The sequence below is a fragment of the Budorcas taxicolor genome, chromosome 1, assembly GCF_023091745.1.
Source record: "Budorcas taxicolor isolate Tak-1 chromosome 1, Takin1.1, whole genome shotgun sequence".
In the NCBI taxonomy this organism is placed as follows: Eukaryota; Metazoa; Chordata; class Mammalia; order Artiodactyla; family Bovidae; genus Budorcas; species Budorcas taxicolor.
Window position 1 is genome coordinate 10914791 of NC_068910.1, and position 16464 is coordinate 10931254.

The 16464-nt window shown below is 39.8% G+C and overlaps 1 protein-coding gene across 1 annotated transcript in view; it reads left to right on the forward strand.

Annotated features, from left to right (window-relative positions):
* DOCK3 (dedicator of cytokinesis 3) overlaps positions 1-16464 on the forward strand; it is a 285077-nt gene that overhangs the window by 36669 nt on the left and 231944 nt on the right. The window contains exon 4 of the mRNA XM_052637625.1: positions 2025-2080. Coding sequence (XP_052493585.1) covers positions 2025-2080 — 56 coding nt within the window. The remainder of the gene's footprint in view (positions 1-2024; positions 2081-16464) is intronic.

Genomic DNA, 16464 nt, shown 5'->3' on the forward strand with positions numbered 1-16464 from the left:
TAGTAATAGGTTTGAAGTGTGAAATAGATACCAAATAATAATAGGGGCCTTCAGTACCCCATTTTCTGCACTGAATAGGTCATCCAGACAGAAAATCAACAAGGAAATGTTGGACTTGTACTATAGTTTAAACCAAATATATCTAATAGGCATAATAAAGAATATTTCATATATCAGCAATAAAGTACATGTTTTTCTCAATTGTAAATCAAACATTCTTCAGACTATGTCATACAACAAGGCTTTAGTAAATTTAAAGAGATTGAAATCACACCATGCATCTTTCCTGACCACAATGGTATGAAACTAGAAATCAACAACAGCAAGAAAACTGGAAAATTCACGTGTATGTGGAAATTAAAGAACACATTCTGAACAGCCAGTGGACCAAAGAAGACGTAAAAAAAAATCTTGACACAAATGAAAACAGAAACACAATACCCCAAAACTTATGGGCTACTGCAAAAGCAGTTTAGAGGGAAGTTAATAGTGATAAAAACCTACAGTAAGAAAAAAAGAGAGATATTAAGTAAACCATCTTACTTTACATCTGAAGAAACTAGAAAAAAGAAGAAACTATGCCCAAATTTAGCAGAGTCAAGAAAATAACAAAAATTAGGGTGGAAATAAATGAAAAAGATACCAGAAAACACGGGAAAAGGTCAATGAAACTAAAAGCTGTTTCTTTTTAAAGATAAAATTAATTGAGGGGAAAAAAAGACAAGGAGAAATGAAAGAGCAGACATTAAAAATGATACCACAGAAATACAAAGGATTATAAATGCTATGACAATTGTATGCTAACAGATTGAACAGTCTATAAGAAATGGATAAACTCCTAGAAACTTAAAACCTATCCAAAATGAATCAGGAAAAATAGAAAATCTGAATAGTCCAATAATCAGTAAGGAAATTGAATCAGTAATTATTAAAAACCTCCCAGCAAAGAAATGTTCAAGCCCAGATGACTTCACTGGTGAATATTACTAAACTTTAAAGAATTAACACCAGTCCTTCATGAAAGCTATTCCAAAAACTGAAGAGGAGGGAACACTTCCAGATTTGTTTCACGAGGCTAGCGTTACTCTGATATCAGAGTCAGAAAAGGACACTGTAGGAAAAGAAAACTACAGATCATTATCACTGATGAATATAGATGCTAAACTCTCAACAAAATACTACCAGTATGAAACAATCCCATTCATGATAGTGTCAAAACAATCAAATATTTAGAAATAAATATAACCAAGGAGCTGAAAGAGCTGTACACTGAAAACTGTAAAATGCATTACTATACTCTAGCTGCTGATGGGCTTATGTGGTATAGATTGAGTTTATTACTGACAGTGGTGTGGGCCAAAGAGTATTAAAAAAAAAAACAGACCATTTGTGTTTTAGTTTGAAGGAAGTTTTATACATCAGGAAAAGGAGTGAAACATTGATTGGAAAATGTAATTGATTTTAAAACAATACATTAAAAAAAATCCTTTTAAGAATTGAAATCAGATTATGGCAGACACCAAAGTGGAAACCATTTGCAAAGAGTAAAAGAAGAAACATTTATAGACGCTCTCAAATTGATTTATTCTTTGTAAATACAAATGTTACCAGAGTGTGAGAATTCATTCTCTAACTCAGAGCTGGATAAGCTGTAAGTTGTTGGTTAGATGATAATGTTGGTTTTGTAGATACATGCCAAGCTCTGTGCATAAGTCTATACTATCTTAAGTGTGATTTCATGGAATATTTCTAAAACTTAAAAAAAGAAAGTTTTTGTGGTTGTTTAACACTAGTTTTTCCCCCTTGTGAATAGACTCTGATTGTGAATGACAATGAAATTCCTGTTAAATATAGTTTGTGCAACTTTGTATTCTTAATTAATATGTAAAGTGGCTGCTACCTGAAGAGATCTACTGTTTTGTTGATAGAGTATTTCCATGCTGAAATCTGACTGTTATTTCAGTCTAAATGAGATGTTAATCACAAATTACTTTTTCTAATAGGAGATCTTATCTCTTTTATAGGGGATCTTTCCTGCAAATTACATTCATTTGAAAAAAGCAATTGTCAGTAATAGGGGGTGAGTAGTTGGCTTTGCTAAACTTATTTATAATTTTTGTTGGCTGCAGAGGAAGACTTTTTTCCTTTTGATTCATAGTATAAAATACACTATTGTTGTTTTCCTGCAAAAATATACTTTATCATATATAATTCTGAGGATATAATTTTATCTTAAAATACTGACAACTTTAATTTCTTTTCCTGTATACTGGAAAGGTAACCTGAGTTGTTATGAATTTCATAGAGACAATTATACATGCAGTATATTTTACAAAATGATGTGTTATTTTGAGAATAGTCTTTGATAGGATAGGAGTTAGTGATAAACCTGTCATTTTGTTTCTGTGTATGAAAAGTGAGGGAGACTTTTAAAATCTTTCCTTTTTTGCAAGTTGAAATTGAAAGAAACTGTGGAAATGGCAACAACTCATTCCAGTATTCTTACCTGGAGAATCCGATGGACAGAGTAGCCTGGTGGGCTACAGTCCATAGGGTCACACAGAGTTGGACATGATTGAAGTGACTTAGCATGCATGCACACTTAAAGGCATACCTTAAGGATAAAATGATAGTGTATATAATGGATATATAGTTTGGTCACAAATTATGAAACAAAAGCAATTGGTGAATAAAAGAGAATCAAGATGTAATTATATCAAAATGTTAATATCAATTGCTTTTGCATATTCAAATTGTGGGTGATTTTTAAAAATTGTTTATTTTTAATGCCTCATTTTAAAAAGTAATATGTATTATTATAGGATTGTGATTTTACTTTAAAAAGTTAAACATCATTTTAAAGATACTGTTTAACTATGATAGCTTTGGGGACAAGAAATGATGTTTTTGACCAGAGGTCGAGCTAGCATTGGAGTATCCTTCTGGTAAGTTAGGATTTAGTCAGGAAAAGAGAAACTTGTGAGTCATTTTCTAAAATAGAATTTAATATAGGGAATTTTAGACACATATTTGGAAAAGGCCCTGATGCTGAAAAAGACTGAAGGCAGAAGGAGAAGAGAGCAACAGAGGATAAGATGGTTGGATGGCATCACCAATCCAGTGACCATGAACTTTGGGAAACTCCGGGAGATGATGAGGGACAGGCAGGCCTGGAGTTCTGCGGTCCATGGCATCACAGAGAGTTGGACAGGAATTGCTGACTGAACAACAACAACAACAAGAAGTTGGAATAGTGAAAGAAAAAAAGGAAGAAATACAGGAATAACACAAAATAATCACTGCAGTAAAGCATTCTGTACTCTGATGCCTGGGAATACAAAATATAAAGGTTGGGGATACCAGAATCCAGGAACTGTAAATATTTTAGGATATATATTATATCTTAAGAAAAAGTACATTCTCTAACATAATCACAATAATTATGATGCTCAGGAAATGTAACATAGATACAATAGTTCAGTTCTGTCACTCAGTCATGTCCGACTCTCTTGAGATCCCATGGACTGTAGCAGCACCCCAGGCTTCCCTGTCCATCACCAACTCCTGGAGCTTGCTCAAACTCATGTCTTTTGAGTTGATGACGCCATCCAACCATCTCATCCTCTGTTGTCCCCTTCTTCTCATGCCTTCAATCTTTCCCAGTATTGGGGTCTTTTTAAATGAGTCAGTTCTTCGCTTCAGGTGGCCAAAGTATTGGAGCTTTAGCTTCAGCATCAGTCCTTCCAGTGAATATTCAGGACTGATTTCCTTTAGAATGGACTGGTTGGATCTCCTTGCAGTCCAAGGGATTCTCAAAAGTCTTCTCTAACATCACAGTTCAAAAGCATCAATTCTTCAGCACTCAGCTTTCTTTATAGTCCTGCTCTCACATTCATACATGACTGCTGGAAAAACCAAAGCTTTGACTAGATGGACCTTTGCTGGCAAAGTAATGTCTCTGCTTTTTAATATGCTGTCTAGGTTGGTTATAGCTTTTCTTCTAAGGAGCAAGCATCTTTTAATGTCCTGGCTGCAGTCACCATCCATGGTGATTTTGGAGCCCCCTAAAATAAAGTCTGTCACTGTTTCCATTGTTTCTCCCATCTATTTGCCATGAAGTAATGAACAACAAAGTGGTTCCAAATAGGAAAAGGAGTATGTCAAGGCTGTCACCCTGCTTATTTAACTTATATGCAGAGTACATCATGAGAAACACTGGGCTGGAAGAAACACAAGCTGGAATCAAGATTGCCAGGAGAAATATCAGTAACCTCAGGTATGCAGATGACACCACCCTTATGGCAGAAAGTGAAGAGGAACTAAAAAGCCTCTTGATGAAAGTGAAAGAGGAGAGTGAAAAAGTTGGCTTAAAGCTCAGCATTCAGAAAACAAAGATCATGGCATCTGGTCCCATCACTTCATGGGAAATAGATGGGGAAACAGTGGAAACAGTGTCAGACTTTATTTTTTTGGGCTCCAAAATCACTGCAGATGGTGACTGCAGCCATGAAATTAAAAGACGCTTACTCCTTGGAAGAAAAGTTATGACCAACCTAGATAGCATATTGAAAAGCAGAGACATTACTTTGCCAACAAAAGTCCATCTAGTCAAGGCTATGGCTTTTCCTGTGGTCATGTATGGATGTGAGAGTTGTACTGTGAAGAAGGCTGAGCGCCGAAGAATTGATGCTTTTGAACTGTGGTGTTGGAGAAGACTCTTGAGGGTCTCTTGGACTGCAAGGAGATCCAACCAGTCCATTCTGAAGGAGATCAGTCCTGGGATTTCTTTGGAGGGAATGATGCTAAAGCTGAAACTCCAGTACTTTGGCCACCTCATGCGAAGAGTTGACTCATTGGAAAAGACTCTGATGCTGGGAGGGATTGGGGGCAGGAGGAGAAGGGAATGACAGAGGATGAGAGGGCTGGATGGCATCACTGACTCGATGGACGTGAGTCTGAGTGAACTCTGGGATTTGGTGATGGACAGGGAGGCCTGGAGTGCTGTGATTCATGGGGTCGCAAAGAGTCGGAGATGACTGAGTGACTGAACTGAACTGAACTGTACTGAATGAGACCGGATGCCATGATCTTCTTTTTTTGAATGCTGAGTTTTAAGCCAGCTTTTTTACTCTCCACTTTCACTTTCATCAAGAGGCTCTTTAGTTCTTCTTCACTTTCTACCATAAGGGTGGTGTCATCTGCATATCTGAGGTTATTAATATTTCTCCCACAATCTTGATTGCAGCTTGTGCTTCATCCAGCCCAGCGTTTCTCATGATGTACTCTGCATATAAGTTAAATAAGCAGGGTGACAATATACCGCCTTGATGTAATTTTTTCTCGATTTGGAACCAGTCTGTTGGTCCATGTCCAGTTCTTTTTTTTTTTTTTTTAGGTCTCCAGAACTTTATTTTATTTTATTTTATTTTTGTTCACTAGTTGGTTTTTATTTATTTATTTTTTAATTTTAAAATCTTTAATTCTTACATGCGTTCCCAAACATGAACTCCCCTCCCACCTCTCTCCCCATAACATCTCTGTGGGTCATCCCCACGCACCAGCCCCAAGCATGCTGTATCCTGCGTCAGACATAGACTGGCAATTCGATTCTTACATGATAGTATACATGTTAGAATGCCATGTCCAGTTCTAACTGTTGCTTCCTAACCTGCATACAAATTTCTCAAGAGGCGTATTCCCATCTGTTGAAGAATTTTCCATAGTTTGTTGTGAGCCACACAGTCAAAGGCTTTGGCATAGTCAATGAAGCAGAAGTAGATGTTTTTCTCAGAGAAGGCAATGGGACCCCACTCCAGTACTCTTGCCTGGAAAATCCCATGGACGGCGGAGCCTGGTAGGCTGCAGTCCATGGGGTCGTGAAGAGTCAGACACGACTGAGCGACTTCACTTTCACTTTTCACTTTCATGCATTGGCGAAGGAAATGGCAACCCACTCCAGTGTTCTTGCCTGGAGAATCCCATGGACAGGGGAGCCTGGTAGGCTGCCATCTATGGGGTCGCACAGAGTCGGACACGATTGAAGCGACTTAGCAGCAGCAGCAGATGTTTTTCTGGAACTTTTGATTTTTCGATGATCCAGCGGATGTTGGCAATTTGGTCTCTGGTTCCTCTGCTTTTTCTAAATCCAGCTTGAACATCTGAAAATTCACAGTTCACATACTTTTGAAGCCTGACTTGGAGAATTTTGAGCATTACTTTGCTATCATGCTATAAAATATATAGTCCTAATTCAAATGTCCCTAATCATCCCATGAATATTCTTTATATCTGTTTTCATTTGGTTAGCTTTTTGGGGGTTGAGTGGGGTATGGTTCAGGATCCAGTCAAGAATTAAGTATTATATTTCATCTTTCTCAACAGTTCTCCAGACTTGGTTTTCATTTTCCTTTTTATGCCATTGACTTTGTTGAAGTGCCCAGGCCAGTTGTTTTGCAAAATGTCCCTCAATTGGTGTTTGTCTGTTTCCTTTTGGTTAGATTTGACTTAAGCATCTTAGATAGCAGTACTGCATAGGTGGTGTTGTGGATTAAAATGGTCAGATTTCTCCTGGATATCTTCCCAGTGCTTGGTTAGATCAGCAAGACGGGGACTTACGGGTCTGCCTTAGCAAATATCAACCAGGAATTGAGGGTCTTTCAGTCAGAGAACATGCACTGTGTTTCTGTCATGTGCCTTCTTCATTGCCTCCTGCCATACTTGGGAGGGGTATAACTGTACTTTCAGTGCTTCATAGGGTATATCATCTGCTTCTTGAGAAATTTGTCCCATTTTTACTGAAGTACTTGTTGTTTTGTTTGGTTGACAAGGAAGTGAAATTGTTTGAATAATCTTATCTGTGAAAATGTTCTTGTGGGAACTTTAAAAATTTTAATATTTTCTGTTATCTTCCTAAGTGTTTCTTGATACCTGGATTTTCTCATTCGTAAAATGATTCAAATATTGTTGCTGCTTTTTATAAAGTTTCACTGAAAAACTTACACATTTGTAGTAAATTAGGGAGTTTGAGGGCTGATAAAGAAAAAAGACATGACCATGAGATGGTAGTAGCACATAATGGGCTTTATTTAGGCAGAGCTCTGACAAGTTGCAAAGGCAATTCCATCACAGCAGGAGACCTTTCAGAGAGAGCGGTGCCAGGCCACAACGGGAAGGGGAAAAGTATACTTGAACTCTTCGGGGAGAGGACTGCCAGAGAGGGAACTCATTTGTCTAGATCATATTATTCATTTGCAAGATGGTAAGTCTCTGGTTCAGAGAGCACCTCAGGACAAAAGCAGCTTGGAATCTTTTATAGCCCTAAGGCTTATCTTATCTATGGCTAGCAAACACTGAGTGCAGTTTTGTTAAGTATGTGATGATCAGTGGAGTCCACTGTAAGGAACCTGCCTAATGGTGTTGGCTAATCCACTTGGTGTATGGTACCATATTGACGTCTCAGGGTTACCCACTGCTACTGGCCAGTTCTGATTCCACAGTTATGGTACTGTTACTGAACTAAACCTTGGTCTGCCCATGTGCAGTAAAGCCAATCTACTAACACCAGATTGTGGTGAAGGAAAGGCAGCATTTATCACAGGGCGCTAAGCAAGAGTCCAGGTAGCAAGTGCCTAAAAGGGCTGAACTACCGGAAGGCTTTCAGAGAAGGGTTTTTAGACAGGGTGAGGGAGGGGGGTTGTGGGGTGTGATCAGTTCATGGATAGTCCCCCGAATGGTTGGTGGTGAGATAATCAGGGGTCAACATCATCAACCTTCTGGTTTCAACCTGTCTGGGGTCTGCCTGCTTGTGAGCAGCATGAGGTTAACTTCTTCCATCTGGTACGGGTTTCAGTCTCTGCAACAAAGGATATGGCTCATATTATTATCTACAGTGCTTGAGGAGGAACTAAAGGTCCTTGAGTTTAATTGCTGAACTATTACTAACTTGTCTTGCTTGACTGTTTTCCTTTATTTCTGTATTTTTTCACTTGTCTGATTAAATTTACTCTTTGGAATCCCTGGTGGCTCAGAGGTTAAAGCGTCTGCCTGCAATGTGGGAGACCAGGGTTCAATCCCTGGGTTGGGAAGATTACCCTGGAGAAGGAAATGGCAATCCACTCCAGTATTCTTGCCTGGAGAATCCCATGGACGGAGGAACATGGTGGGCTACAGTCCATGGGGTCGCAAAGAGTTGGACACGACAGCGACTTCACTTTCTTGAGGAGGCTAAAGGACTCTTGTCTACAGACAAGAGTCAGGCAGAGGACATTGTGGAGTTCAGGGCAGCATTCTGTTCTGGGAAGGCCCTATAGGGTCCTGCTTGGTTCAGTACCCGATCAGTCTTGAGTAAAACTCCATGGAGCTGATCTCAAGAGCAGCTCCTGGACCTTACACCACATTCATCTTGGAATGGCTAGGAAAGGAAGTAGGTAAAATTCATGGGACATTGGGGATAGTTGGTATAAGACGTTTTTGTAAATTGGGTTGCTCTGCAAGATTACTCATTTGAGTGAGCCAGTCTAAAAGTCTTCAAGCAAGGTAAGAACACCCTCATCACAGTAGAGAAGAAAGGCCTTTTTCTGCTGCAAAAGGAGGTTTAGTAGGAGCAAAACTTAAGGTCTTTTGTGTTATGCAGTGTCTCTACTATCTACCATTTTTGTCCAAGTCAGTAACCTGCTTTTTTGTCTTAATATAGATAAAAGGCCATAAATCCAAGTGACCTTGTAATTCAGAAATGATCAGGATCAAAACTAGAGTTTGTTTTTTGGCTATTTGAGCACTGAAGATGAAAGAGAAAACTGCTCTGAACTCTTACACAGAGCATCAGTAAACATTCAGCTTTTGGTAGCCTTGATTGCCTGACTAGAGATTATCCTTCGAATTCTATATTATGTTGTTTTTCAGTTGCCAAGTTGTGTCTGACTCTTTGTGACGCCATGGACTGCAACAGGCCAGGCTTCCCTGTCCTCCACTGTATCTTGGAGTTTGCCCAAACTCACATCCATTGTGTCGATGATCCTATCCAACCATCTCATTCTCTGTTGCCCCATTCTCCTCCTACCCTTAATCTTACCCAGCATCAGGGTCTTTTCGAGTGAGTCGGCATTTTGTATCAGGCAGCCAAAGTATTGGAGCTTCAACTTCAGCATCGGTCCTTCCAATGAATGTTCAGGGTTAGTTTCCTTTAGGATTGACTTGTTTGATCTCCTCGCAGTCCAAGGGACTCTCAAGAGTCTTCTCCAGACCACAGTTCAAAAGAATCAATTCTTTAGCACTCAGCCTTTTTTTATGGTCCAACTCTCAGATCTGTACATTACTCCTGGAAAAACCATAGCTTTGACTATATGGACCTTTATCAGCAAAGTGATGTCTGTGCTAAAAAGCATATTAAAAAATACACTGTATAGGTTTGTCATAGGTTTCCTTCCAAGGAGCAAGGCATCTTTTAATTTCATGACTGCAGTTGCTGTGATTTTAGAGCCCAAGAAAATAAAATCTGTCAGTGTTTCCATAGATAGTATGGAGTATGTCAAATTGTCTCATCTATCCATTCATTCCTTGTATGCGCTAGCATACAAAACTCTTACTTGGGAATACAGTTTAAAGGAGAAACAGTGGGTCAGCAGTACCCAGAAGGTCTTTTGCTTTTTGATCATGCAGGCCAAGTTATCTTTTGGTACTTTTTTTTTTTTATTTATTTTCTCTTGACCTCATTGGAGCTTCCTTTGTAGCTCAGATGGTAAAGAATTTGCCTGCTGTGCAGGAGACCCGTGTTCAAACCCTGGGTCAGGAAGATCCCCTGGAGAAGGGAATGGCAACCCATTCTAGTATTCTTGCCTGGAGAACTCCATGGAGAAAGGAGCCTGGTGAACTGCAGTCCATGGGGCAACAAAGAGTCAGATACGACCTCATTGTTGGTCTATTTATCAAACTTCTCTTAACCTAGCTTCAGACTTTACCCCCTAGGACAGAGCTAGAAGACAGTGTTAGACTTTGCTTATAATCATATAGATTTCTGTTGTATGTGTTCTGGGAACCTTGTTATTACCATTACCACACATGGTTGGGGATCTGTGGCCTTGAGGTAATAGATGAGAGAGAAAGAACAGGAAGGGAATCTGTAATGGCATCCAGCTCAAATGGCAAAAAATCTGCTTGCAGTGCGGAAGACCCAGGTTCAGTCCCTGGGTCAGGAAGATCCCCTGAGGAAGGGCATGGCAACCCACTTCAGTATCCTTACCAGGAGAATCCTATGGACAGAGGAGCCTGGTGGGCTATAGTCCATGGGGTTGCAAAGAGTCAGACACGACTGAGTGACTAACATTTTCACTTTCAAAGAAATATTGGGAGAGTTATTGAGAGTCAGTTGTCCAGGAATAGTACAAAGGATGTGATCATCTCAAGGACCATGGAATAGAATTGTGCTTTATACAGCATTAGACAGCTTAGAAAAAGGCAAGCTATGTCCTAACTTGTCGCAGCTTGACATGGAAGGAGAAGTGGGGACTTTCTGTGATACACGCTTTACTGCCTGTGTTACTGCAATGCCTTCTAACTGCTCTCCCCACTTGTATTCATGGCCTCCTACAGTTTATTCTCAATACAGCTGCCAAAGCAGTTTTTAAAAATATAAGTGAGATCATGCTACTCTTGTGCTTAAAACCTTTCAGTGACTCCCATCTCACTCAGAGCAAAGACCAGAGTTCTTACAAAGCCTTACAAAGTTTTATGATGTGGCTTCTTGTCACCCCTGTGACCTCATCTGCTGTCCCTTTTTCTCAGTTGACTTCAGTTATTTTGGCTTCTTTCCTTTCATTCAAACATGTCAGATATGTTCCTGCCTTAAGGGTTTTGCTCATGATGTTTCCTGTGCTTGAACACTGTGCCTGGTTAACCTTGTTACATTCTTTAGGTCTTTTCTCAAATCTTCTGTATTTAGTTAATTCTGCCTCTTGCCCTTGCCTTACCAACTCAAAACTGGATGCTCCTGTAGAAATGTCTGCCTCTGGAAACTGAATGTGCCTGCCAACAAGTTGATTTCTTTGTAATCTCTGCTGCTTTGGATAATTGGTTTTCTTTTCTAAGTCTGGGGTGGCTGGAGCTCAGGCCCTGAGCCTGTACTATAATCATAAGGAGTCTGAGAAATCAAGTGTCCATCGTTTTCCATTTGTATACTGGAAGGCAGCTCTATGTTAGGGTTTTTCTCCAGCACAGAAGGAGAGTTACAATGCAGGACAGCTAAGGAAAAGGAAATCCCAATTGTCTCTAACATTACCCCTCTTTTCTTCTGGGATTTATGTTAGGAGAATGTCAGAGTTCTTCTGCCTCATCCCCATATCTCTTAAGTACTCATATATATCTTGCTGCTGACTTTCTTTTGACTTCTAACTGGCATGTATCCTTTGTGTTGAGGTTTTTTTTTTTTTTTTCCCCTACTTCTGGTACTTTTATCATTTAAAAAAATCGTGGTAAACTGTGTGTAAAATTTAGCATTTTGACCATTTTAAAGTGTACAGTCTGGTGGCATTAAGTACATTCACAGTGCTGTCCAGACCTTCATCAGTATTCAACTCCAGAACTTTTCCCTCATCCCAAACAGAAAGTCTGTGCCCTTTAAACAGTAACCCTCTATTCCTCCTTTCCCTCAGCCCCTGGTAACCTTTCTTTTGCTATCTGTCTGTATATAAGTGGAATCATTCAATATTTGTTCTTTTGTGTCTGTTTTATTTCACTTGGCTTAGTGTTTTCAAACCTCATCCACATTGTAGCATCTATGAAAATTTCATTCCTTTTAAAGATTGAATAGTATTCCATTATCTATTTATAATTTCAGTATTCCACTTGGCCATAGATGGATATTTTGACTGTTTTTCATTTGCAAAATTCTTGCTTGGTTGTTTTGCATATCTGTTGACTCTTGGTTTATTTATGTTTGCTTTTATTTCATACTTTTTTTTTAAAATGGAAGTTACTCATGTCACTAAGCATTGCAGATATTTAAAAATGTTTATCAGATTTATAAAATCCTGAGAAGAATTTTTGTTTTATTTTAAGCCTTTGGACATCTTTTTTTTTTTTTGGACGTCTTTACATACCTTAGAATTTTGGGTTTCAGAAGTGGGAGATGTTGTTTTCCCTTCCTTTTCTCCCTCTGAACACATCTGTCTAGTGTTTGCATTGTTGCCTCTATCTGCTTCCAAGGCCCCCGTGTACAATATCGTGTTAGGTCTCCTTCCCCAGAGTGACCTTGGGCTTTTGGCAGATCCTGACCTCTGGCTGAGAGAAGGAGGGGTTTAGGCTCCAATCTGTTTAGCCCTAGAGATTGCTAAAACCATGTTTTGTTTTGTTTTTTAATTTTTTAATGGAAGGACAACTGCTTTACAGAATTTTGTGGTTTTCTGTCATACATCAACAAGAATCAGCCATAGGTACACCCAAGTCCCCTCCCTCCTGAGCCTCCCTCCCATCTCCCTCCCCATCCCACTCTTCAGCCTGTTACAGAGCCCCTGTTTGAGTTCCCTGAGTCACATAGCAAATTCCCATTGGCTATCTATTTTACATATGATATTGTAAATTTCTATGTTACACGCTCCATACATCTCCCCTTCTCCCTCCTCTCCTCCCCCCATGTCCATAGGCCTGATCTATATGTTTGTTTCTCCATTGCTGCCCTAAAAATAATCAGTGCCATCTTTTTAGATTCCATATATATGCATCAGTATACTGTACTTATATTTCTCTTTCTGACTTGCTTCACTCTGTAGGTTCGAACTCTAGGTTCATCCACCTCATTAGAATGGATTCAAATGCATTCCTTTTTAAGGCTGAGTAGTACTATGTTGTTTATATGTACTACAACTTCTTTATCCATTCATCTGTTGGTGGACATCTAGGTTGCTTCCATGGTCTAGCTATTGTAAATAGTGCTGCAGTGAACATTGGGGTACATGTGTCTTTTTCAGTTTTGGTTTCCTCAGGATATATGCCTAGCAGTGGGATTGCTAGGACATATGGTGGTTTTATTGCTAGCTTTTAAAGGAATCTCCATACTGTCTTCCATTGTGGCTTTATCAGTTTGCATTCCCACCAGCAAGACAAGAGTGTTCTCTTTTCTTCACACCCTCTCCAGCATTTATTGTTTGTAGACTTTTTGATGATGGCCGTTCTGACTGGTGTGAGGTGGTGTCTCATTGTAGTTTTGATTTGCATTTCTCTAATAGTGAGTGATGTTGAGCATCTTCTCCTGTGCCTGTTAGCCATCTTTATGTCTTTGGACAAATGTCTCTTCAGGTCCCTTTTCCACTTTTTGATTGGGTTATTTGCTTTTCTGGTATTGAGTTGTATAAGCTGCTTGTATATTTTTGAAATTAATTCTTTGTCAATTGTTTCAGTTCAGTTCGGTTCAGTTGCTCAGTCATGTCCGACTCTTTGCGACCCCATGAACCACAGCATACCAGGCCTCCCCGTCCATCACCAGCTCCCGGAGTTCACCCAAACCCATGTCCATTGAGTCGATGAGGCCATCCAGCCATCTCATCCTCTGTCATCCCCTTCTCCTCCTGCCTTCAATCTTTCACAGCAACTCTTTTCAAATGAGTCAGCTCTTGGAATCAGGTGGCCAAAGTATTGGAGTTTCAGCTTCAACATCAGTCCTTCCAGTGAACACCCAGGACTGATCTCCTTTAGGATGGAGTGGTTGGATCTCCTTGCAGTCCAAGGGACTCTCAAGAGTCTTCTCCAACACCACAATTCAAAAGCATCAATTCTTCAGTGCTCAGCTTTCCTTATTGTCCAACTCTCACATCCATACATGACTACTGGAAAAACCATAGCCCTGACTAGACGGACCTTTGTTGACAAAGTAATGTCTCTGCTTTTCAATATGTTGTTTAGGTTAGTCATAACTTTCCTTCCAAGGAGTAAGTGTCTTTTGATTTCATGGCTGCAATCACCATCTGCAGTGATTTTTGGAGCCCCCCAAAATAAAGTCTGACACTATTTCCACTGTTTCCCCATCTATTTCCCATGAAGTGATGGGACTGGATGCCATGATCTTAGTTTTCTGAGTTTTAAGTTTTATGTTGAGTTTTAAGCCAGCCTTTTCACTGTCTTCTTTCACTTTCATCAAGAGGCTTTTTAGTTCCTCTTCACTTTCTGCCATAAGGGTGGTGTCATCTGCACATCTGAGGTTATTGATATTTCTCCCGGCAATCTTAACCCCAGCTTGTGCTTCTTCCAGCCCAGCGTTTCTCATGATGTACTCTGCATGTAAGTTAAATAAGCAGGGTGACAATATACAGCCTTGACATACTCCTTTTCCTATATGGAACCCATCTGTTGTTCCATGTCCAGTTCTAACTGTTGCTTCCTGACCTGCTTACAGGTTTCTCAAGAGGCAGGTCAGGTGGTCTGGTATTCCCATCCCTTTCAGAATTTTCCACAGTTTATTGTGATCCATGCAGTCAAAGGCTTTGGCCTAGTCAATAAAGCAGAAATAGATGTTTTTCTGGAACTCTCTTGCTTTTTCGATGATCCAGCAGATGTTGGCAATTTGATCTCTGGTTCCTCTGCCTTTTCTAAAACCAGCTTGAACATCTGGAAGTTCATGGTTCGTGTACTGCTGAAGCCTGGCTTGGAGAATTTTGAGCATTACTAGCGTGTGAGATGAGTGCAATTGTGCGGTAGTTTGAGCATTCTTTGGCATTGCCTTTCTTTGGGATTGGAATGAAAACTGACCTTTTCCAGTCCTGTGGCCACTGCTGAGTTTTCCAAATTTGCTGGCCTGTTGAGTGCAGCACTTTCACAGCATCATCTTTCAGGATTTGAAATAGCTCAACTGGAATTCCACCACCTCCACTAGCTTTGTTCGTAGTGATGCTTTCTAAGGCCCACTTGACTTTCCAGTCCAGGATGTCTGGCTCTAGGTGAGTGATCACACCATTGTGATTATCCGGGTCATGAAGATCTGTTTTATACAGTTCTTCTGTGTATTCTTGCCACCTCTTCTTAATATCTTCTGCTTCTGTGAGATCCATACCATTTCTGACCTTTATTGAGCCCATCTTTGTGTGAAATGTTCCCTTGGTATTTTCTTGAAGCAATCTCTAGTCTTTCCCATTCTACTGTTTTCCTCTATTTCTTTGCATTGATCGCTGAAGAAGGCTTTCTTATCTCTCCTTGATATTCTTTGGAAGTCTGCATTCAGATGCTTATATCTTCCCTTTTCTCCTTTGCTTTTCACTTCCCTTCTTTTCACAGTTATTTGTAAGGCCTCCTCAGACAGCCATTTTGCCTTTTTGCATTTCTTTTTCTTGGGGATGGTCTTGATCCCTTTCTCCTGTACGATGTCACGAACCTCTGTCTGTAATTCATCAGGCACTCTATCTATCAGATCTAGTCCCTTAAATCTATTTCTCACTTCCACTGTATAATCATAAGGGATGTGATTTAGGTCATACCTGAATGATCTAGTGGTTTTCCCCACTTTCTTCAATTTAAGTCTGAATTTGAATTTAAGTCAGTTGTTTCATTTGCTATTATTTTCTCCCATTCTGAAGGTTGTCTTTTTGCCTTGTTTATAGTTTCCTTTGCTGTGCAAAAGCTTTTAAGTTTAATTAGGTCCCACTTGTTTATTTTTGTTTTTATTTCCATTACTCTAGGAGGTGGGTCATAGAAGATCTTGCTTTGATTCATGTCATCGAGTATTCTGCCTATGTTTTCCTCTAAGAGTTTAATAGTTTCTGGTCTTACACATAGGTCTTTAATCCATTTAAAGTTTATCTTCGTGTGTAGCATTAGGTAGTGTTCTAATTTCATTCTTTTACACGTAGCTGTCTAGTTTTCTCAGCACCACTTATTGAAGAGGCGATATTTGCCCCATTGTATATTCTTGACTTCTTTGTCAAAAATAAGGTGCCCATAAGTACATGGGTTTACCTCTGGGTTCTCTGTCTTGTTCTACGGTCTATATTTCTGTTTTGTGCCAGTACCATACTGTCTTGATGACTGTGTTTAGTTCAGTTGCTCAGTCATGTCCGACTCTTTGTGATCTCATGGACTGCAACATGCCAGGCTTGCCTGTCCATCATCAGCTCCCACAACCTGCTCAGACTCATGTCCATCAAGTCAGTGATGCCATCTAACCATTTCATCCTCTGTTGTCCCCTTCTCCTCCTGCCGTCAATCTTTCCCAGCATCAGGGTCTTTTCCAGTGAGTTAGCTCTTCGCATCAGGTGGCCAGAGTATTGGAGTTTCAGCTTCAGCATCAGTCTTTTCAATGAATATTCAGGATTGGTTTCCTTTAGGATTGACTGGTTTGATATCCTTGCAGTCCAAGGGATTCTCAAGAGTCTTCTCCAGCACCACTATTCAAAAGCATCAATTCTTCGGCAGTCAGATTTCTTTATAGTCCAACTCTCACATCCACACATGACGACTGGAAAAACCATAGCTTTGACTAGATGGACC